The following is a 24,453-nucleotide window of genomic DNA, read 5'->3' as shown; positions in this document are numbered from 1 at the left end:
GAGGTGATGCCGCTGGGGAGGGGGAAGAGGTGATGCCGCTGGGGAGGGGGAAGAGGTGATGCCGCTGGGGAGGGGGAAGAGGTGATGCCGCTGGGGAGGGGGAAGAGGTGATGCCGCTGGGGAGGGGGAAGAGGTGATGCCGCTGGGGAGGGGGAAAAGGTGATTTGGAGAGGGGAGAGAGGTGTGTGTGTGTGTGTGTGTGTGTGTGTGTGTTATTTATTTTTTTGGACCTTTGGCCCGTCACTCCGCCTCAGGCCAATGAGAGGTGTGGGGGGCGGGCCAAGGGGGTGGTGTGAGTGTGTGAGGCCAATGAGAGGTGTGCGGGGGCGGGCGGGCCAAGGGACCAATGAGATTGCCGCTAGGGACACCGGACATCCAGCAGGCAGGCATGCATGCAGGCAGGCAGGCAGGCAGGCAGGCAGGCAGGCAAACATACAGTGCTTTCACTAATATAGTATAAGATATATGCAAATACAACTGTATGCTCATCTGCATGTCTTAGGCAGGTCTGCAACCCCGCCTTTCCCCATTATCACCCAGCATACAGCACTTCCACTGCAGCAAGGGATTCTGGGAAATGACATGCAAATGAGCACATATTCCCATAGGGAGCATACAGGTATACACAAAATATCACTACATTTTATTTAGGTACACATATAATAATAACAAGTGTAAAGGGGGATTCAAATATCTGCTTGGACACCCGACACAAATCCTCAATTATAATGCATTGATTTAAATGAAGTCTCCAGTGTGTTGGAATACTGAATAGCGTCAAATGCTGTACTATGTACAATCCAAACTCAATCCCAGCCAAGAATATGTAATACATTGGCTATGGTAGAGGATGATTAAAGTGAGAGGGGAAAAAGGAACTAAACCGCATCTACAGAGGGATAATAGATATTAAAGAGGTAGATATAATATATCGGGGTCATGGAAAACCACACTACTATAGAAAAATAAATATATATTAATAATTGTGGTTATTACCTAGTCTATAGTCTCAAACCAGCTTAGCCATTACAACCAACCTCACACTGATGATACCCATCAAGGTTGAAACATGTCTATGAGTGGGTTTAATGGCTTTGCATCTCATCCCAGCTTCTGTCTAAAAGCTGTGTTTAAAACAGCATGCATTGGCTTGAGGATTTGCTTGTGTAATACGAGCTTGAGACAAAAGGTGGCACTGAGTGCTCATTTGCATGTCATTTCCCAGAATCCCTTGCTGCAGTGGAAGCGCTGTATGCTGGGCGATAATGGGGAAAGGCAGGGTTGCAGACCTGTCTAAGACATGCAAATGAACATACAGTAATATTTGCAGTTGCTATATATATATATATATATATATATATATATATATATATACATACTGTGACAAACGGCTTACTCCGGGGCTCCGCCGTCTGTCCGGGACTGTTAGAACACGGTCTTTTAGGGTAGGTTAAATGATGAGACGTCACGTACTGTTCCTTTAAACAGGCTATGCCTGGTTTATTCAGTCCCAGGCACTGAGACTGCCACAGTTTAAACAGAAAACAAAGCCAAACAAAAAGCTGCTCGTCTGAGCGATAACTTAAACTTAGATGTCCCTGACTCAGAGTTGGAAGTGGCTTGTCCACTTCCACCAACAAAATAAGTACCTTTGCAGTCTTTAGACAAACTAACAGAATGAATGAAGCGATTTGGGAAAGAGGCTTTCTCACCCCTCTGCAGTTCAGCAGCCTTCCAGGCTCTTGGGCGGGGCCCAGAGGAAACAGGAAACAGGTCTTATATACCTGAACTCTAATCAGCATGACAGGTGACAGAAAACAGGCAGCAGACAAACTGTGGAATGGAGTGCCTGTACCACGAGGCTGCCCTGTTCAGCTTAGACAGGACAGAAACTGTTCAGTATCCTGGGAGCCCTGTATATGGAGTTTATTACCAACCCCTGGTTTCTGTCACATATCCTCCCCCCCAGCTCAGACCTCGAGGGGTGAGCGACCATGGATATTAGGGAGTGCATCCTTGACAACCCGTCGGCATTGCCATGTTTGTGCCCCGACCTGTGTTCCACAGAAAATTTAAAGGGCTGTAGGCTTAGGAACCACCTGGTCACCCTAGCGTTCTTCTCCCTATTTTGACACATCCAGGTAAGGGGTGCATGATCTGTGACCAATCGGAACTTTCTCCCCAACAGATAATACTTGAGTGTCTCTACAGCCCACTTTATTGCGAGACACTCTTTCTCGACTATGGAGTAATTTTTCTCCTGGGGATTTAGTTTCCTACTTAAATAAAGGATGGGGTGCTCCTCCCCTTGAGACTCCTGGGAGAGTACCGCCCCCAGCCCTACCTCAGATGCGTCGGTTTGGACTACGAACTCTTTGGAGAAGTCAGGTGTGACCAACACTGGTTGGGCACAGAGAGCTTCTTTCAGGCTTCTAAAGGCCTGTTCGGCTTCGGGGGACCACTTTACCATTAGCGGTCCTCTTGCTTTTGTGAGGTCGGTTAGTGGGGTTGCCTTAGTTGCAAAATTGGGAATAAACCTCCTATAGTAGCCAATTAACCCTAAAAAGGTCCTTACTTGTTTTTTTGTGACTGGCCTTGGCCAATTTTGTATCGCCTCTACTTTGAGTGTTTGTGGTTTGAGTAACCCTCTACCAATAGAATACCCCAGATACTTGGCCTCCTCCAGACCAATAGTGCATTTAGCGGGGTTAGCAGTTAGTCCAGCAGACCGAACTGCGTCGAGCACAGCTTGGACCTTTGGAAGGTGGGACTGCCAATCTTCACTATGGATTACCACATCATCCAGGTAGGCGGCAGCGTACCGAACATGTGGTTTTAAAATTTTATCCATCATTCTTTGGAATGTGGCGGGAGCTCCATGTAAGCCAAAAGGCAGCACCTTATATTGAAAGAGGCCGTCTGGGGTTGAGAAGGCTGTTTTTTCTTTTGCCCTTTCTGTGAGGGGAACCTGCCAGTACCCTTTTGTTAGGTCTAGGGTTGTGAGATATCGGGCTTTGCCCAGTCTCTCTACAAGTTCATCCACCCTGGGCATAGGATAAGTATCAAATTTTGACACCGCGTTTAGTTTCCGGTAGTCATTACAAAACCTTGTTGTACCGTCTGGCTTTGGGACTAAAACTATAGGGCTGTTCCACCCACTTTGGGATTCCTCAATTACGCCTAGTTTTAGCATTTTTTTAACCTCTAAACTTATAGCCTCTCTCTTGGCCTCTGGGATTCGGTACGGTTTAAGGTTAACTCGGACCCCCGGTTCAGAGACTATGTCATGTTTAATTACGTTAGTTTTACCTGGCTGTGTAGAGAAGATTTCTTTGTTCCTTCTCACTAAACTCTGGACCTCTCGTTTCTGATGCACGGACAGTGTTTCAGCTATGCTAACCTCTGGGTCAGTTTCTTGATTCTCTGACGGACCTGGGGGTACTAGGGTTAACAAGACCTCTCTATCTTTCCAGGGCTTGAGTAGGTTTATATGGTAAATTTGCTCAGGTTTCCTCCTACCTGGCTGCCTTACCCTATAATTTACTTCTCCCACTCTTTCCAAGACCTCATATGGCCCATGCCATTTAGCAAGGAATTTACTCTCCACGGTGGGAACCAGAACTAGTACCCTATCACCTGGAAAAAAAATTCTGACCCTAGCACCCTTATTATACGTATTCCTTTGTGCTTCTTGAGCTTTCTCCATGTGTTCCCTCACTATGGGTAGGACTGCAGCAATGCGGTCCTGCATTTGGGCAACATGCTCTATTACACTTCTGTAAGGGGTAACCTCGTGTTCCCAAGTTTCTTTGGCTATATCCAGTAAGCCCCTTGGATGTCGGCCATACAATAGTTCAAACGGGGAGAAGCCTGTGGATGACTGGGGAACTTCCCTAATGGCAAATAACAGGTATGGTAACAAACAGTCCCAGTTTTTCCCATCCTTATCGACCGCCCGGCGTAACATGCTCTTTAAGGTTTTATTGAACCTTTCCACTAAACCATCTGTTTGTGGATGATAGACTGAGGTTCTGAGATGCTTGATTTTTAGGAGTTTACATAGCTCTTTTGTTACTTGGGACATAAATGGTGTTCCCTGGTCAGATAAGATCTCTTTAGGAATTCCGACCCGGGAAAACAGAAGTACTAACTCTTTTGCTATGTTTTTAGCAGAGGTGCTACGTAGGGGAACTGCCTCCGGATATCGGGTAGCATAATCTAATATTACCAATATATGCTGATGTCCCCTAGCAGACTTTATTAGGGGTCCTACTAGATCCATAGCAATCCGGTCAAATGGTACCTCTATTATGGGAAGGGGTACCAATGGGCTGCGGTATGCTTTGAACGGGGCGGTGATCTGACATTCTGGGCATGAGGAACAATAGTTTGTAATTTCTGCCAGAACCCCAGGCCAATAAAAGCTTCGGAGAACCTTTTCTTTTGTCTTTTCCACCCCTAGGTGTCCCCCCAATGGATGACTATGTGCGAGGTGTAATACTACGTTACGGAATGTCCGTGGTACCAACAATTGTTTAGTTGTAACTGATTTTCTTTTATCAACCCGATATACTAGGTCGTTCTCTACCTCGAAGTAGGGGTAAGCAAGTGACCTATCTGGTTGGCCATGAGTACTATTCTGGTCCCGTATATTTCCCCTTGCTACCGCTAATGTGGGGTCCTCCCACTGGGCCTTCTTAAAACTCCCAGGACTGACCTCTAGGTCAGCGAGGGTCTTATCCTGTACTGGGGTGGTAAGTGCCTGATCAACATCTTGATTTGGGGTATTCCCTACCAAAGTAGTGATGGGGAAGGGAATTTCACAGCACTCCTCCTTTTCCCCCTTCTTATTTGGGCCCTCGTCAACCTCCATTTCTGAAAAAGGGAAAGGATTTGTTTCTTCTAACACTTCGTTATGGTCTGCTATTGAACTCTGGGCGCTATTCTGAGCTGGGGACCACATTTTTAGAAAATGGGGAAAGTCGGTCCCTATTAACACATCATGTGCCAGTTTGGGTACAACACCCACCTTGAAATCTAAAGAACCAAATTCTGTTTCAAAAAAAACATCAACAGTGGAATATTCATGATTATCCCCATGTATACAACAAATTGCCACTCTTTGTGAACTGTTTACCTGTTTCTTCTTAATGGGCAATAGGTATTCGGACACTAGTGTGACCATACTCCCAGAGTCAAGAAGTGCCCGAACCCTCTTACCATTAACCTTTACAAATGCCCACAGATGGTTATTCAAGGGGTCCTCTGGGCTAGGGCCCATACATTGGGACAACAGCGAATAAGGTTCCACGCTGTTGCATTGCATGGGCTCATCATTTAGTGGGCAGATTTTTGCTGTGTGGCCCCTCTCATGACAATTTACACATTTAGGTACATAGTCTGTGTCCCACTTAGAGCCTTTTCCCGGCTCCCCATGTTGGCTATTGCCCTTAGTGTGCGAACCACTGTTGCTGGAGCGGCGTGAAGGTGGTCGCCGCTCTTCAGCGCCCCTTAACCCCGGTACCCTTTTACCGTCTCTGGAAGAGTCCTGGAACCTCGGATAGTGGGGTTGCTCCACGACTGTGGGTTGCGGGTGCTCTTCTGCTGCACTGTACCTTTCTACAAGGGCCACAAGCTCATCCGCATTGTGGGGGTCACTCCGACTGACCCAACGGCGTAAGGCAGAGGGAAGTTTCCTCAAGAACTGGTCCATGACCAACCGTTCCACGATGTGGCTTGCTGAGTTGATCTCGGGTTGTAGCCACTTCCGGGCGAGGTGGATGAGGTCATACATCTGGCTTCGGGTGGCTTTATCCATCGTGAAGGACCATGCGTGAAACCTTTGGGCACGAACAGCCGTGGTTACGCCGAGGCGGGCGAGGATCTCGAACTTCAATTTTGCATAGACGTTAGCTTCGGCTGGCTCTAGATCAAAGTAAGCCTTCTGGGGTTCGCCGCTTAGGAAGGGTGCGATTAGACCAGCCCACTCAGCTTCTGGCCATCCCTCTCTCTGTGCCGTGCGTTCAAACGTGAGAAGATAGGCTTCCACATCATCCGAGGGTCCCATCTTCTGAAGGTAGTGGCTTGCCCTGGTCATTTTCGGAACTGGGGCTGCCTCTGCCAGTGGAAGGTTACTGATAGTCCCCCTCAGGATCTCGAGTTCCTGCTGTAAGCCCTGAGCGAACCGCTTTTGCTCCTCTCTCAGCAGGCGGTTTGTCTCTTGCTGGTTTGCATTAGTCTCTTGCTGGGCTATTAACAGCTGTCGCTGGGTTTCACTCGCCTGTTGCTGGGCTTCATTCGCGTCTTTCTGGACAGCGACATTGCGTACCAGCGCACTCACCACGTCTTCCATCTTGTTTGGAGAGAGAGGAAAAAAAACCTTCTTTTTTTTTTTTTTTTAAAGTTCTTTAACCCCCAGACCTTTCAGTGTTCTGCCCGCATTCTCCACCATATGTGACAAACGGCTTACTCCGGGGCTCCGCCGTCTGTCCGGGACTGTTAGAACACGGTCTTTTAGGGTAGGTTAAATGATGAGACGTCACGTACTGTTCCTTTAAACAGGCTATGCCTGGTTTATTCAGTCCCAGGCACTGAGACTGCCACAGTTTAAACAGAAAACAAAGCCAAACAAAAAGCTGCTCGTCTGAGCGATAACTTAAACTTAGATGTCCCTGACTCAGAGTTGGAAGTGGCTTGTCCACTTCCACCAACAAAATAAGTACCTTTGCAGTCTTTAGACAAACTAACAGAATGAATGAAGCGATTTGGGAAAGAGGCTTTCTCACCCCTCTGCAGTTCAGCAGCCTTCCAGGCTCTTGGGCGGGGCCCAGAGGAAACAGGAAACAGGTCTTATATACCTGAACTCTAATCAGCATGACAGGTGACAGAAAACAGGCAGCAGACAAACTGTGGAATGGAGTGCCTGTACCACGAGGCTGCCCTGTTCAGCTTAGACAGGACAGAAACTGTTCAGTATCCTGGGAGCCCTGTATATGGAGTTTATTACCAACCCCTGGTTTCTGTCACAATACATACATATAATAAAAAATTAATCGACGATACTGTTCTGTGGCTAACAAAATGCTTTTTTTGTGCGAACTTTCGAGATCTCTGTTCTCCTCTTCCGGCGGTGTTACAAAGGATAAAGCAAGAAAGGGTTTTAATTAAAAACAGTGCATCCTGGAATGTTATCTGTGACTGAAGCCTATCCCTCCCCCCTGTGCAGTATGCGATTTATGACTTAAGGTTTTAAATCGTCCCTGAATGTAAGTGATGTGAGTGTGTGTGTGTGTGTGTGTGTGTATATGTGTGTATGTATGTAAATATAAATTTATAAAGCGCCCACAGTGTATACAGCGCTTTACAAAAGGTGCGTGTGGAGTGGGAGTGTATACCAATGGTGTGGGTAGGTGTGGAAATGTGAGAGGGTGTTGCATTACTATTAGTGTGCAGATACTATGTGGTCCCTATTGGTATATAGGGATGGAATAACATGGAGTATTTGTATGTGTAAAAGACAGCTGTGTGTACATACATATAGCGCAGTATGTATAGACATGGCCTTTATCACTCATGGGAAGAGAGTTCTCTTGTGTCAGTAGTGGGGTGAGAGAGTGACTTTGTATAGTGATTCTGCCACGTCTCTCTTCTATTCTGTGTATGTACATAGGGGATGCATAGATAGCTAGAAGAAACATAAATAACAAGAACATGACACCTTTACTGGATAGCAGAGAATTACAAAATTCAGTTTTTGTGCACAAAATCTTAAGGCAACCGATTTTATGCAGCCGCATGGCGATTTTCTAATGACCATTTAACTGCATGTCTGTGAACAATGGTTAAAAGGTATCATGACACCTGTCACCTTTTGGATATCACCATCTTCTCAAACACTACTTACCATCAATACAGATGCTACACAGAAAGAAAGCCATGTACTGTAAGAGGAGGGGTGGTATGACTTAAGGATGAAGGGCCCCTCCCCTAAGGAGCCATGAGGTTAGGCCGGGGGGGGGTGGGGCGGGAGGGGGCTTAAGAAAGCGTACTTAAAAGGTAGGGGTGGGGGATCTTACCTCCCTCTTTTTTTCTAGGACCTACTGGAGAGAAGTTCCCACCCACAGCCCTGTCTTTAGGCATGAAGGAATGGCGGCGTTTGAAAGAGGGTTGGGATACTGCTCGTTATATGGCGCAGCTTGTGAATGTTATGGCGGGAGTAATATTTACTTGGGGGGAGGGGACTCAGTCAGTATTGGCTACTAGAGGGAGGTCTCATACCGCATACATGGATTCTTGAGGAATATGAGTGACATAATGCATAGCTGCAACAAGTTCTGTATACAAGCCACTTTTACTCTTGCCAACAGCGCTTGGATTTCAAAGGCCCTGGTTAGCTAAACATGGGCAACTTGGTATCCAAGTGGCTGAGCATCTATAATAAAATGATGGTAGGAGTCACTATATCTTGGCCTACCGACTGATTTTTCACAGAAGTCCAATTTTTACTAACTTAAGTGTTATGTTCTTGCAATCAGTGTAACTGGAACAGATTGGAAAGTCACAGTGGTTAAGGACGCAGTGGTCTTGTTTTACATAGTTGAAAATATTACTGCAGCATAAACTACGTTTATTACAGTTACCTGTAAGAAACAATGCCGTTTGGTTGCTGATATCATCCAGCCACACATTTGTATTCCTCTGTGGTCTTAAGTTGGATGCATTCAGGCTTCCGAGGCTCATTCTAGCTGTTCTCATCCTCCTGCAAGATCTCCTATAGAGTGGTTTCTGTGTGATGCCAGTAACACTGACTCGCATAAAGATGTGCACAGCAAACACTTCCACTAATGACTGATCACTTAATTCTCAAGTAATAACATATCTCATGTCACGGTAGAACAGTAATGGTGAGCCTATAGAATAGTGTGTGATGAATATTACGATTACCTGCATGTGGTGTGCTGGAGAAGTTTCATAGCATCGTTTCCTAGTGGGATGGTTGCACTTACTTATACACACAACCAAAATAAATGTATCATTAAGCACAATGTCCCCACTGAAGTGATTGCAACAAGCTCTTCCCCTCCCTCTCTCACTAATACTCTGCCCCTCCTTTCCCCGTCTTGAGCTCTTTTTGTTTCCGTGATGGAAAGGGCAGAGAAAAGATTCGACAGCCAGAGTGCTGGTTCAGATGGCACTCACTGCATGACAGAACTGGCACGTGTGCTAGAAGTTTACACAGTGAATTGCCCAGTAAAAAACTATAAATACCGCCATGATTGATGTGTAAGGTCAAAGCAAAGACAGACTATGCTTATGGATGCATTTAATTTATATTGATGACGTATACATAGTTGGATACACATAATAAACTTCAGGAGGAATATATTGAAACACAATGCTAGATACATTTTGGCTTTAATACAGTGTTCTCAACATTGTTTTAGATATAGGAAACCCACCTAACCCGAACCCAAACTCAGCATCTCAACAGCAACATAAAAAGCCCTACATAAAATAAATGTTAAAAAATGATACTACCAACTGTGGAGCTACACGTCTAACACAACATTTTAATATAGTTTTCCTGGTCACAATATCTGCAGGTCTTGTAAACATGCAATGGTTCAGACCATTGCTATGTTTTAATCAAACCAAATGTATGTATATCTTTATTTATATAGCGCCATTCATGTACATAGCTTTTCACAGCAGTAATACATGTGATAATTATATAAATGACAAATAATACAAATAACACAAAATGGGAAGGAGTGCTTGCAGACATAAAAGTGACATTTAGGAAAAGGAGTCCCACCCCGAAGAGCTTACAATCTAATTGGTAAGTAGGAGGAACATACAGAGACAGTAGGAGGGCGTTCTGGTAAGTGCGTCTGCAGGGGGCCAAGCTTTATGCATGAGATGTAAAGTATCAGCCATGGAGCTACTAATATGCTTTGTTAAGGAGGTGTGTTTTAAGATGGGTCTTAAAGGAGGCTAGAGAGGGTGCTAGCAGGATATTGAGGGGATGGGCATTCAAGAGGTGTAAGGCATCTTGATGTTAGGGGGTGGGTTGCTGAGGGAGGCGTTGCTGGGGGGCACGGTGCTGGGGGGGGGGGGGGCGGTGCAGATTGCTGGAACACTTCGATTGTGGCCTTTGCGATGTTCTCCAGCAGGGAATTCATCTCGTTATTCGAGGTCTGTTTGATCATTAACTGCAGCTCCAGCACCGACTGACGCATCATCCACTGATCCAGACTCTGCAGGATGTGCTTGATACGCTGTCTCTGCGGGTTCTCCCCCTGCTCCATGTCGCTCAGTGTGTGCGGGTAACAGATCAGCTACATGAGACGCTATGCCTGAGTGCTGCTGAGAACCAGGTCCTGGAGGTCATTGGAGTCCTCGCAGAGAGACTGTATTTTACTCAGCATTAGCACAGATAGAAAGCAGTATCCCATTGCGCTCAATAATGTTGGTGAATAGGTAGAGATTAAAGATGTGTTTTGTACTCATCGGGACTGAACTAAACTGCAGTGGGTCAAAAGGTACAAATACTGGTAAACGGTTATTTTGTTTCGTCTTTCTAAGATAAATAATATGAGGAATGAATTTACAGACATGACAAATAATGGGTAAATTATGTGTACGATATATGAATTAAGTAGAAATACCTGTGTTAGAGTAGCCAAGGTCTTGTCTTTGGCGATGCGGGGTCACAGCTTGGGGTGGGCGTGCCGACCCCAGAGTAGCCGCTGCCTGTGGCCTCAGAGCTGCTGTGCCAGCTAAGCTCAGGGACACGGAGAACGGGCCGCCCTAAGTAGAGCCCCAAGAATAGCTTGGCAGGCTGCCAGCTTTAGGGCTGGGCCTAAGCTGCCACTATGGGCGGGCGGGGGAGAGAGTGAAGCCTAACAATGGCTGATGAGGAACGCCCACCCTTTTGTGGAACGGGTGGGGGGAGCATGGCTAATTGCCGGCCGGGCAAAGATCTCCCCCAATTTTGTAAAATGGTGTGGGACTGGTGGGCAGGAGAGTTTGTTTATTTTAACAGATGCTGTTAAAATAAAGCGGTGACCTTTTTTCTTCCAACGTTGTGTGGTCTCAAGTTATTTATGGTGGTAGCGTTACCAAGAGGGGCCGGAGCGTTAAGCCTATAAGACGCAGAAAGCCCAGCATGGGGTCATCGGCTTTATAAGGGCTGGGATGGCCTGGATCTGTGAGCTGGGAGGTTGGCTGACACCTCTCCCCCATGGGGGCGGGGGATAGGCTGCATTGGAGGGACAGGTAACTGGACTAGGTCCCTTCCCAGGCAGCCAAATGGCAAAGGGGAAGGAGAGAGGGTACAATGAGAGGGCCTCCAGAGGCGGGAAGCAGAGTTAAAGGAATAACGTTAAAACTGTATGATATACGAATTGAAAAGGTATCCTTAAGAATGCTGTATGGGGCTAAGAGAAGAAAGCAAAGAAGGGACATGCAAAGCAATCTGTTATAGTGTCATAAGCAATGACAGAACTACCAATACTTTCTATAGCACCTTTTAGCTCTAGTACCAAGCACAATTTCTCATAACCAAAAGAACAGACTACATCAAGCAATATTTATTGCTGTTTCATTTCACCTTCTATTGTACAAAAATTACTGTTGCCTGTAAATTTACATATAACCCTTCTATACTTGCAAACAAATGCAACCTTTTCAAGTGAACGTTCTCCTTTTAGGCAACCATGCCAACCTAAACACTACCTACATTATTGACCTATTGATAGTTGAAAAGAACATCAGCATATCACCGATACAGAAGGACGGATGCTGACTGGCAAGAAGCAGGAAACGGAAACATTTCCATATTGGTTTGTACAGAGCAGGTTGTTTCCTCCCTGTGGGAATTCTGGTGCTGGCAGGACAAGTTCACTTCAAGGAAAGCCCTCCCCTCCATTTATGCTGAGCCATTATATTCTTTGCACAATAGGCAGAATAAAAATACTATACACCTTCTGCGCTGAACTTGCGGAAGATTTACTTTTCACTGACGTTTATCATTAAATATGATAAATACAATAGAAGAAATGTGAAACCCCCTAAAAGGATTCCACCAAGACAATTTCCTCTACCTCCTAATTAAAAAAAACGAGCTGTGTGCATTTCCGCCGCTCCAAAACATGGAGCCCTGACTGATCTTCCCACATACTCTATTGTACTCTGCATAAAGACAGAGAAAATTCAGACTGGTGGTGGGTGGTGGTGAATCTGATACTCAGAATTGCTAGAAATCTGGATAAATCTGAAACTCACATTTCTGAATACAGTATGTGTAACGCAGATCTTTACATCATGTGCATCATGGACTTGTAATACAGTATGTCCATTTGTGAACGTTTTCACTGAATACACATAGCATGTCTCTATACTCTGGAAAGCATGTGATTTGTCGTGTGTATTCTACATCACAATGTTATCGTTACGCACTCTAGACTAGTTAGTCCTCTGGATTGTAAACTGCTTCTCTGTGTGTTTTTGAACTTGTTTTCTTATGTTGCAAAAGGAACAATTTAATATGAGACTCATTGCAAAAAGAAAGTGAAGTAGGATATCTTAGGCCGAGGCCCCGCTGCCTCAGTCAGCGCGCCCACACTGCATGCAGGCGGCGCGCTGAGAGGCAATTGATCGCTACCTGCGTTCTGTAGGGAGCTGGAGCGGGGGGGGGGGGAGGGAGGGGCGACGTGGTTTGAGCGGAGGGCCTGTTTGTCCGTCTGTCCCCCCCTCCTGGTCCGTCCGTTCCCCCACACACAAAACACATACATACATACATATACACAAACACACACACACACACTTCCGCCCCCTACCTTTTAGAGGTGGTAGAAGCTCACTCCAGCCCCCGGCGCTGATGAGCTCACCAGCGCACCACGAGACGCGTCACCGCTCGGGATCGCAATACTCTTGCATCCCCTGGCGGCCGACGCGTCACAGCACATAGTGAGCCTCATCGGAAGGAGGCAGCGGGGACAGACAGGCAGGAGGTAAGGGGCTTGTGGCCCGCGCATGCGGCCGTTCGCAATGGGTCCTCAGCCTTAAGCACACTCAAGATTTCCAATAAGACTAAAATGATTACTAACAAATTGTTTTTTTCTCTTTCAAACCCTTTAATATAAGATTTTTAACTTATGGAAAAACTAGTTGAGCTTTGATGTTGTGTTTTATGCTTTCCAAGTACATTCATAAAGTTACTTTATGCATATTTCTTGTCTCGAAATAAAACTTTTAATTTTGTGGTGAAGGACAATACATTATGCATGTTGTACTCCCTGAAGCATGAGAGCACAATGATGGTTTGTTTACTCGAAGGAACTACATTAAGTGCACGGAGTGAAAAACATTCAAGCACTGTGTTTTTAATGTATTATTGGAATTGCTCCGTTAGTACGATATTTGTATGCAAAGAGTAGAGTGTAAGAATTCAAGTGAATCAGAAATGAGAGATTATACCTATTGGAGACATAGGTCCATATTCACTAAACGGTGCTATTCAATAAGACACCTTACAGCCCATTTATTTGAATGGCCTATAAAAGGTATCTTCTGGCAACGGAAGTTGTCATGTGGAATTGCACTGCTTAGTAAATATGGCCCTGTGTCTCTAAAAGGTATAATTTGAAGAAATTAAACTGTAATGTCTGATTCACTGCAACTCACTGCTTGCCAGAGTAGCACAACACAGTGTACGTTTCTCTTTTAGTTTGACCCTGAACTACACACAACTAATGCCTTACTGCTATTGAGCCACATGGGGCTTAGCTATATCATCAAATGTGCAAGTGCAAAGCATGTTTGTGTCACACAGCCTGTGGAATGGTACAGGGAAGCAAGTAAGAATACCAAGTGCCTCTATGTTTTCATTTACAAACCAGCAATGATACATCTCTTACCCCAGTATCACACAGCATACAGTGCTTTCACTGCAGCCAGGCATTCATGGTAACGAAATGCACATGAGCACTCATAGTGGGTCACTTTCTGCTTCTTACCCATGTTAACACGGATCCCTACGTATGCCTGTATGTTTTACAGTGCGTCTGCAGGAAAGTCTGGGTTAAAAAAGTGCACGGTCAGCAAATCTACTCACAGCTTATTTTTTCTCCCCTGCGCACCCCAATGTGTATGGTTCTTGCCAAGGTCATCCAACAGTATCACCAGCATTGTCATTACAGTGTACAGATGCATCTTTACGCTCTTCAGTCAGAAAAAGTCCATTGAGTCAAGTGCTTGGTGCTATCAAGGGACGTCTTCAGCCGAGTAGCTCTCCCATAATACCAGTCTGAGAGAGGTCTTCTTTCTGTGTGACGCTCTCTCGCTGTTATGCCCCATGGCAAAAACAGCAGTGTCCAGTGCTCTATGAACAGCGTGTTTAAAAATGCCCCTGACCAAGGGGCCAGGCGAGTTGCAAAACTTCTGTAAGTCAATTCAATACCAACCTGACCGCAAGGCCGGTGGCAAAGAATGCTCTGTGCAGTAAAAACCACAAGAAAGTCTGTGGTCAAAAAGTGCCAGTGCTAGGTACCAAACAAGTGCATCCAAACGTGATGTGAAGGACCAAAAACACCACACTTCTATGGTGCACTGTTAGGCGCCACCCAGATGAGACTAGGCCTGGGTGCGCTGAGCTGTATGACCATGGCTCCCTAAGGCATTCTCTGCAATGGTCAGAGGATGAAGTGCACAGACAGCTGTTTCAACCTTTTTGGGTCTCATCAGTGTGAGGATGGTTACTGATCTTGCATTGTGAAGCTGGTCATGGCTACAAGTCAAGTACACAAATAAGTTCTGGTGAGTAAAAAAGTGACAAACTCCGAATCCCTGGCTGTAGTGGAAGTATTATATACTGTGTGATTATGGGGTAAGATAGGTTTTGGGAAGAGATGCATGATGGGAATTACCCGAAGATACAGGGGAAAAAATAAATGGGTTCGGAACCAAACAAAAGTCTGTGACATCATCACACGGGTGAAGAAAGAAGACATCTAAATGGCAGTGGGCCGGACATACTGTATCAGCAGAAGAAATGACCGTCGTTGGACAAATGGTACTCCACTGGATTCCAAGTTAAATTAAAAGACCAAGGCGACGATGAAAAGATGGGTGGATAAAATCAGAAAATGGAGCAATGTGGAGAAGAGGCTTTCAACCGCTATACCTGGAAGATCATTGGGGAGGTCTTCATTCGGCAATGGATTGACAAGGGCTGAAGAAGATGATTATAAGAAAATTTGACAAGCTCGACCAAAATTTAGTATAAGACCATGTTTAAAAATCAATAGTAGCACACAATTCTCACTTACATATAAGAATGTGACAATCAGTAGCTTCAATATACAAGATGTAGTGAGGAACAAAGGCGTGATCACCACTATCCAGTCGCTGAGTGCAAAAATGCCTGGGAGTCTTTCCTCATCTGGATTCTGTTCTGCAGCCGGCAGGCAAATTGCCCATCGCACCCGCATGTGCGCTGCTTCTGTTCGGCTTCTCTTTTGGGTCGTTTCCGCCTTGGAGTCCGTCCGACACATTCTCTTGGAGCACCACCTCTGATTAACCCTACGCGTTTTACAATTGTAGCTTTGTCTAGGGAATATATATATATATATATATATATATATATATATATATACACACACATATATTAGAGGTATCTGTACCGTGTTAGCCAAGCTTAATAATCAAAAATGAATAGACGATATCGTTCTGTGGCTAACAAAATGCTTTTATTTGTGGGAGCTTTAGAGATACACTGATCTCTTCTTCCGGCGATGTTACAATGAATAGAGAAAGTAGAGAAGTAAAAACAGTGCATCTTGGAATGTTATCATTATCATATCTTCTCCCTTCCTGTTCTTAATGTATTAATATTTTACAGTCAAGCCACACCCAAACCAGAAGTGCTCTGCGTATCCCATCTATTTTTAAAATCAAATGCAAAACCCTTTAGAAAAGGGGCCCACAGAGCATTGCCCTTTTTATTTAACACAATCAGCCGTTACTGTAATCAGACATTAGCATTACTTTGTAACCAGCATGGAAAACAATGTACTTTATATACCGTAACATATATGTCATTTTATACTCCAGCATGAAGCACCACATCACCTATTTCACTGCCAGAAGAGCCAGCAATGTGTAGCAAACTCTCAGGCAGCGAAAGGGTTAAAAAGTGTTTGTTTTAAAGTCTCCATTTTCCGCAGCACATTTGTTATCACAATGAATTAACCCTTTCACTTCCCCATACCTCGGTTACAAAAAGATGCTTCTAGCAGAGAACAATTCAAGAGCAGAGAGGAAAGGGTACAGAATATCACAACTTTGTCAGTTAGCAACCCACTCATTCACTTCTTTAAAAATATATATTACTTGAACTATGAATACTCATGATTTTAATCACAGACATCATATAACCCAAAGTGCTTTCCACGCTTATTCCTGCAGATTAATTTATCTAAAAATCAGCATAGTACAGCAGCTTTAATAATAGGGGGGAAAAGATGACACTTGTGTTTATCAAAGATAGTAATCAGATTACTTTCACACTGAGTTTTTTTTCTTTAATAAACCTGGTGCTGTTTTTTTTTAAATTTTATAAATAACCTACAGAATATGGTGATGCCTTATCTATGTATTCATGATGCATTATCCTTAGTTACAGCTGCATGTGGTTAAACTTGCAGGGGTGGGCCACACCAGTCATCGTGGGGCCACCAACAGGTAAGGTTTTCAGGATATCCCTGCTTCAGCACATGTGGTTCAGTCGTTGACCGAGTAACTGATTAAGCCACCTGTGCTGATGCAGGGATATCCTGAGAACCTGACCTGTTGGTGGCCCTTGAGGACTGGAGTTGCCCACCCCAGGGTCAAAAGTACACTCCCTAACAAGATAAGATGCTGCGATGTGTAACAGTTGATATGAAAGGGAAGAATTCCAAAAGGTCTTACCCAGTTGCCCATCAATGACAGTGAGGGCTATCTGATCCATTAACACCAACGTGAAATCCAGCTGGTGCTGTGTGCTGCGCTGGGTCAGCGCCTCCAGGATGCGCCTCTGGGGGTAATCCTGCAGGATGCGCCTGTCCGTGAGAAGCCACAGCTGGGAGCACATTGTACATGCAACAAGATAACCCCCGAGAGCAGGAATATATATATATATATATACACACACAACAACACCACCAACAACTAGCAGCCAAGGTCAGTCACTCCAAACAGCAGGGCCTGTGCATCCAATGCAATATAACCTGCGCTGCATTAAGGCAGGATCCGGCAGCCGGTGGTATGCAGCTCCAACTGCACCACATCTAGGGCATGGTCCAGCATCACCTAGTCACACGCACTGCGCAGACCCGGCCAGGGCAGGCACCGTGCTCCCTGTGCAAACCCTTCATGCATTCACTAGAGGCGAATGTTCCCAGGATCCTACAAAAACCCCAGATACAATAGGATTTAGTTTGAGCATTTTTGGGTCACAGGAAAAAAATAAATAAATAAAATATATATATATATCTTTGCCCTCGTGTTTATTGTCTGCTCTGTTGTCAGTGTCACTATTTGCACTGCGCGGATCACCGAGCGCACGGTAAATAGCAGGGCTTCTCCGGACCTGCCGCTGGCCCGAGGAGGAGAGGGGGGGGGGGGAGGCGCCCGACACAGCGCGCTGCACACACGGAAAGGTTACTGCAATGATTAGTGGATTCATTGGCCAATAACCATCCAGAGAGCGAACAGCCAATCACGTTGCAGAGATGTCAATCTCGAGACTCGAGTTTGACCAATCAGGGAGCTCGGATGCGAGTGAGGGTGCAGAGATGCTCACTTGGAACCAGCTCTGTCTGGATTCTCATTGCACTTGACCCCTTCGCTGCCAGAGGCTGCACAACGAGCCCCTCTGGCAGGGAAAGGGGGGCAGGGGGGCGGGGGGGGGGGGGGGGGCATCCCTTTAGAGCTGGAGCGGGCTGCAGACATTGCATGCACTGTGTGCAAGCTTCAATGTAGGACACAATGACACACGTGTGTCCATTCACACAGCGCATGTAGCACTTTCTGTGTGCGTTGGTGTCTTGTAATCATGGTTGGTATTAAGGCTGTGGTTGAGTTTCATGGTTGGTATTAAGTGTGTGTTTGAGTTTCATGGTTGGTATTAAGTGTGTGGTTGAGTTTCATGGTTGGTATTAAGGCAGTGGTTGAGTGTAAATATAAGTTCCCATTAGTAGACGTTCTTGCGTTCTTCCCCTCGCTTGTCGGTGAAGATGCTTTGTAAGGACAGCTGGTCCCAATGGCTTATCATCAGCTGGTTAGGGAAAAAAAGGAGCATGTTTGGTCTTTGCTGGTGACAAAGTGAAGAGTAGATGTAAAAGGAGCTTTTTATAAAGGTGGAAAATATGAGTTTGTTATAAAGCGTCCAAATGTGCCAGTTTATCCAGGGCAGTGTCAGGTCTACAGAGAAGCACAAATACATCAAGAATAGCTGCGTGCTTTGTAATAAAGTATCACAAACTGCATTTTAAAGCAGCTCCCAACACTATCTCCAATGTATCGCTGGCTCACGTAAACATGCCCCAGTTCAGCTTTCCAGAAATTTGGTAGTTTGAAGCTAGCGATGAAAATAATCCAATCTGGTTAAAGTTTGCTTGTACAGGCAGTCCTCAATTATCCAACAGGATCCGTTCTGGAAGTAGCGTTGGATAGTGAAACCGTTGTAAAGCGAGTCCCATGTTAATCAGTGGCGGCGTTGCATTGCAAAGCATTGGATATGCCATGTTGTAAAGTGAAACGCTGGATAACGAGGACTACCTGTATTTCATGGTGCTATATATTTTTAATTTTTTATCTGCAGTTATGTGCACTCCATGTGATGGTGCTGATGGCGCTATAAGAATTATGAAGGTATACTGAGGCAAAGTATATGTTATGAAGTTTATTAAGATAAAAGTTTCTCATTTTTTTCCATGTCTACCTTCCGCTCCTAAATTGCAATGTTGTATGTGTTTGTAAAATAGATGAGCAAACCTTTACACGATGGCTACAATAATTAGCATCTCATATTACGCTGTAAATGACATCATACAAGTACACGTAACAACAGACCTATTTTTGGGAAATAATGTTTCTTTAATGTTTGAAAGGTAGAATTTAGGACATTGCTCCTTTTTTGTCACAGAACTGCAATACGTTTTCCTTTAAAAAAAAAAACTGATTGTAATTGCAGTAATGGTTTAAATAAGGGCATTGTGTGGAGGCTGTTCCATGTATCTACTACCATTTTACTGAAGAAATACCTCTCATGGCCTCTTTTGTCTAGTACTTCCAGATTGGGTGCATGACCTCTCGTTCCTCTTTTTCTAAAACAAAATGCTAATTTTCTTTATTTTTTATAATACCCAAGAAATGTTTAAAAATCAGACTTGACACCTCCTGATACTCTCTTTTGTTCCCCAAAAAATCAGGTTTAGCATTCTCTCCTTGTATACCTGAACCTTTCTGCAGCCTGTGTGCTCAGGATACATTAGCCCCCTTATTTCTCTTAGCATTCTCTTGGAATCCATATCAAGTTTCTCCCATGCATTTATCCATGGTAAGGTGTAGCCATCTCAACCAAGCCAATACTCTGTAACATCTGCAATGCATCTCAAATGTCATCTCACTTACTATACATGTGTTTGACCACAAGTGCAAAAACAAAACCATGCACACCTATCATAAAACTTGCTCCACCTTGTACAACAAGATAACATTTAAAATGCATTATAGATGTCAATGTGTAGGTTAGGGTGGAGCTTGAGAGCTTTGGATTCAGAGTTATTTCTTGAAGAAAAAGCCCCTCCTATTAAACTAGCCCTTGAATTTACATATGCATTATTTGTTGTTTTTTAGACAACGAAAGTATAGGTCATAATAAATCTACTAAGAATATTTCCCCAGGAAAACAGATGAAAGTGGACCTCCTATAATATTGGCAGGGTGACGATGCAGAATAGGGCTAATCTACGCTTTATAATTTTGGACAAGCCATGTATTAAGTCATACACATACATGTAAGGACTTGGATCAGCTTTTATTTGTAACCTCAGAAGGTCCACATGTGTACGTCTACACTAGAATTTACAAGATGTGATGTAAAATAATTTAGATGTCATATTCTCGTCAGAAGGTGACTATCTTTGGTTTATGATGCAGGAATACTAATATGCACTGACAATCCATTGATAATCCCTGTGGCTTCTTCTGTCTTGCAGTTGTTTTAGCTTCACTGATAGAAGTCAGTACGTTTCCATTAAACATTGCCATGTTTGGCCCAGAACTCCAGTTTCTCACTCATTTCAATCCTTGGATTGCTGTTAAAGCACTTTTATTAATCAAATGTAAAGAGACTACTCCAATAGCAGTTTATGTGATGCTTTATATAGAAACCTTTTTTTTGTTGTAAAATTACTATTTTACTTACATGGCCTGAATTATTAAGTAATGTTGAGGACATTTCAATAGCTATATAATAACCTATTTTAAATAGCTCTGCAAAAATAGTTTTTCATCCAATATTTCTTTAAAATGAAAATCTAGTTAAAGCAGACTTTTCAATATTGGGGACATGCAAACATGTACACTATTGTTCTTCTGTTAATGTAGGATACAGGATCTTACAGCAACTCTTGTATTTCTTGTTTCTTGATTATTTTTTTTGTATATTCTTAAACACGCATAATAGAAGATGTACTAATAATTATTTTCCTATAATACCCTAATCACATCAAACCAGCCATGGATTTTCCAAGCGTCAATCAATGGGAGACAGGGGGTGGAACTCTACTGGGCTCTCGTGGGCAGATAGGTACAATAGGTACAGCTTGTTTTAATAGGTACATGATATAAAAAATAGGTACAGCTAAATAGGTATGATTGGAGAGTTGTGTCCTACATTCTATAACTCAATGTGTAATCAATATGAAAACGGGGAAGTGGTGGCGAGATGTGCAGAAACTTGGGTCAGCTAAGAGATAAAGAACAATCCAGCACCACAAAGAAGCAGAGAGGAACAAGGACTTCCCAGAAATAACCGAGATTGACTCTTTGCTGGTAGGATTGGGTAGAACCAGGAAAATAATTATATCAGAGACATGGAGGGAATTGCAATTTAAATTACTACATAGAGCATATTATGCGTTTGATATCCAATATAAACAGATAGAAAAGGATCAAAATAAATGCCCGAAATGTCTGCTTATTAAAGCGGATCTAAAACACTGCCTATGGGAATGCCCGTGTATATCTGATTTTTGGGACCAGGTTCTAATATATATACACGACATGACAAAAGTGGTAACTGTGAAGGAACCTCTATCGGTTTTATTTGGGAACATGGAGGGGTGGAAAGAAGTTAATGGGGACTCAGGAATCCCAAGGATTGCTGAAATTATACGCCTGGCAGCTAGAAAGTCTATAATGGTGCAATGGGTGAAGTATGACCCTCCAAACTTGGAAACGGTTAAAACATATCTCACTCAGCTAATGACCTTAGATAAAATGGAAACGGAGACCAATAAGGAACAAAAAACTGAGAATTTCTTTACAAAATGGGAACCCTTTATTGACTCCCTACCACAGAGTGAAAAAGAACAAATATATCAGGCTTTCGCGCACACATCCTGGAGTCTCTTGCGGCAAATTGCACAAGATCATAGACGAGGTAAACAGAGGGAGAAAAGAACCAGGTTAAACAGGTATCAAGACAGGAGAACAGTATATCTGATCCTAACGTCTGTAATATGCGTCTGACTAAAGTTATGTTTTGAATATTCTGTGAGTTAATTATTTAATTTAAAAATTGTGTATTTTTGTATTTTTTGAGTTGTTTGAGCATCTGATTTATACCTTTTTACTTATATATATTTTTCCATTTAAGTATAATTTAAACATGGAAAATTGTAAAGATGTGTTGAAATCTGTCATGTTTACCAGCAATGTTAGAAAATAATTAAAAAGAATAATGAGAAAAGAAGCAGGGAGGAGGGGAGGAGGGGAGGGGGGAAGGGGAGCAATTTGACTCTCTAACTTGACCCACCAAAATCGACTTCTCTCCATGCTGTCTTAGAAAAAGCAAAAGCCATTCATTACACATATTAATGCATTCAGACTGCCAGTGCCATAGAAGGTCTCTCAAATCCAAGATAGGGTGTGCTTAAAAAGTACCTGGGGGCTTAAAAGCTCACATATTTTTTAGGGACACCTAACTAGTATTGGTGTATTTTCTACCCTAAGAATCCAGAATCCCTGGCTGCAGTGCAAGCACTGTTTGCCAAGCGATAATGGGGAAAGACAGGGTTGCATACGTGTCTGAGACATGCAGATGCACCACAAGTTTGCTGTATTTGCTGTACACTGGTGGAGTGTTTTTGTCACTTTTTTACCCAGCATAACTTTTTAATGTCTGGTTAGACCCACGTACCAGCTTTGCATTGGATAGCCAGCAACCAAGGAAAAGAGAACAGCGCAAAGAAAAACCTCATGGTGTAGTATATTAAGAAATTCAATTTATATTTAAAAGGGTGAGTATTGCACGTACATCTAGTAAAAAATCACAAAGCATGACATGTTTGGGACATGTTACCCATCTGTAGACAGCTGTTCGTCAGTGGCAGAGGTTCACATGGATCAGCTCGCCGTTGGAGATCACTCAGCAGTGGCAGGGACTCTCCTGAATCAACTCGCTGATGGAGATCACTCCCAAAGTCTGGCGATATCACCGTGGTCTCCGTTGAGCTCCTTCACTTCCTGACACGTGCACAATGGCGTCTGACGTCATCAGATGGCGTCCGGTAGTGTCTTAGTGTCTTTAGTTCGTCGCGCTGAATGGCGCTAACCGGCGAGAAAGTCACAGAAGGACAGCAGGTCCCAGGCAGGCAGTGTGATAAAAAAGTACCACAATGGGTATATAAAGCATAAGTAGGGAATGCGCCCACTCCTACGCGTTTCGTTATAAATAACTTCTTCAGGGAAGTCAGTTGTCCCAATGTTACAATTCCACTGATTGTAAGTGGTAAGGAGTGCGTGAGTAAAGACGTCTGGTCGCGGTGGTTTGCAGCACCTCGGCGTGCAAGCGCTCTTCCGTCTGCCCGTAAGTGACGTCACTGTATTGCGACGCCGTGTAGCGCGCACTCGGGCCTCTCACCAATCTCCAATCAGGTAAACAGCAATGTAGGGATGCAATAAGTTCATCGGATTAATAGGGTCTGGGTGTCAGTACTATCCTACGCGTTTCGAAACTGGCACGTTTCTGCATCACCTTTCCCTGATGAGGTGCAGCAAACTACCGCGACCAGACGTCCTTATTCACAGTCTCCTTACCACTTACAATCAGTGGAATTGTAACATTGTGACAATGAAACCTACATCTTACTTTACCTAGAAATAGGATTGGCGTGTCAGCCACGGACAGACCATAAGAACTATTGATACCAGTGTGACGACCCTGGATCTGGAAGCAAGTTACCAGATGACATCTTGCTGCAGAGGCCTGATCCTGCTGGTTGGCGCTTGGGTAACATTATCCCTTGACATGCTGTTTTGATTTTGTCCTGATGTACGCAGAATACTTACCTAATATTGTATCACTCATTATATTTTAATTTACTACACCATGAGCGTTGTGCGCTGTTTTTTGTGTTTTTTCTGTCTTAGCTAAAAGGGGGTGTTTGAGCCACCCCTGATTCCACGGCTGCAGACGCTCTCTGATTCACACTCGGGATCACGTAATATTTGATTTACACGGTCTTATCTTTTTTTAATCACACACTCCACTGTGGTTGTTATGTGGTTGTATTATAGAGTTGGATTTTAGTAGCGCACTTAACCCACCTTGTTTTTCACATTCTCCTGCAGGGATTGCCTCCAGCACTCCTGGAGCCTGCAAGAGATGGAAGCGCCGCACCAGTGAGAAATTAACAACCATCACCCCAAAAGCCTGTCCTGTTTACCCCACTAACACCGGCGGAAACTCGGCGATTCTGTGAGCCAGCAGGTAACCAGCACATGACACCCTGTAATAGCGTAATCTCTCAGACGGTGGGGGAAAACTTGTTACAGTTGAAAAAAATGTAATTAGGTTTACAGACTATGCACTTCCTTAACCCAAACTGTGCTGAAAAATCTGTGTAATGCGGCAGGCATACGCTTAAAGGGGTCCATGTTAAAATGAACAAGAAAGTGTCACACTGTGCTCATTTGCATGTAATTACCCAGAATCCCTAGCTGCAATGGACGCAGGGTTTGCTAAGCGATAATGGGGAACAACAGGGACATTCTGTGTGTCTGAGACATTCAAAATGCACCACAAGTGGTATTTTTATTTATTAACCAAACATTTCTCCATGTGTCATAATAAATAAACATTTACACTTCTAAAGGTTCACTTCACACTCGCTCAGAAAT

At 44.0% G+C, this 24,453-nt stretch overlaps 1 protein-coding gene across 1 annotated transcript in view; it reads right to left on the bottom strand.

The window, feature by feature from the left end:
* Window positions 1-17,649, bottom strand: part of RIMKLA (ribosomal modification protein rimK like family member A) — a 41,325-nt gene extending 23,676 nt beyond the window's left edge. The window contains exon 1 of the mRNA XM_075605088.1: window positions 16,972-17,649. Within this exon, the coding sequence (XP_075461203.1) occupies window positions 16,972-17,134 (163 nt within the window). The 5' untranslated portion in view covers window positions 17,135-17,649. The remainder of the gene's footprint in view (window positions 1-16,971) is intronic.
* Between the last annotated feature and the right edge of the window lie 6,804 nt (window positions 17,650-24,453).

The sequence above is a fragment of the Ascaphus truei genome, chromosome 6, assembly GCF_040206685.1.
Source record: "Ascaphus truei isolate aAscTru1 chromosome 6, aAscTru1.hap1, whole genome shotgun sequence".
Taxonomy (NCBI): domain Eukaryota; kingdom Metazoa; phylum Chordata; class Amphibia; order Anura; family Ascaphidae; genus Ascaphus; species Ascaphus truei.
Note: the sequence above shows the minus strand (reverse complement) of the source record. Positions and strands in the feature narration are given on the sequence as shown.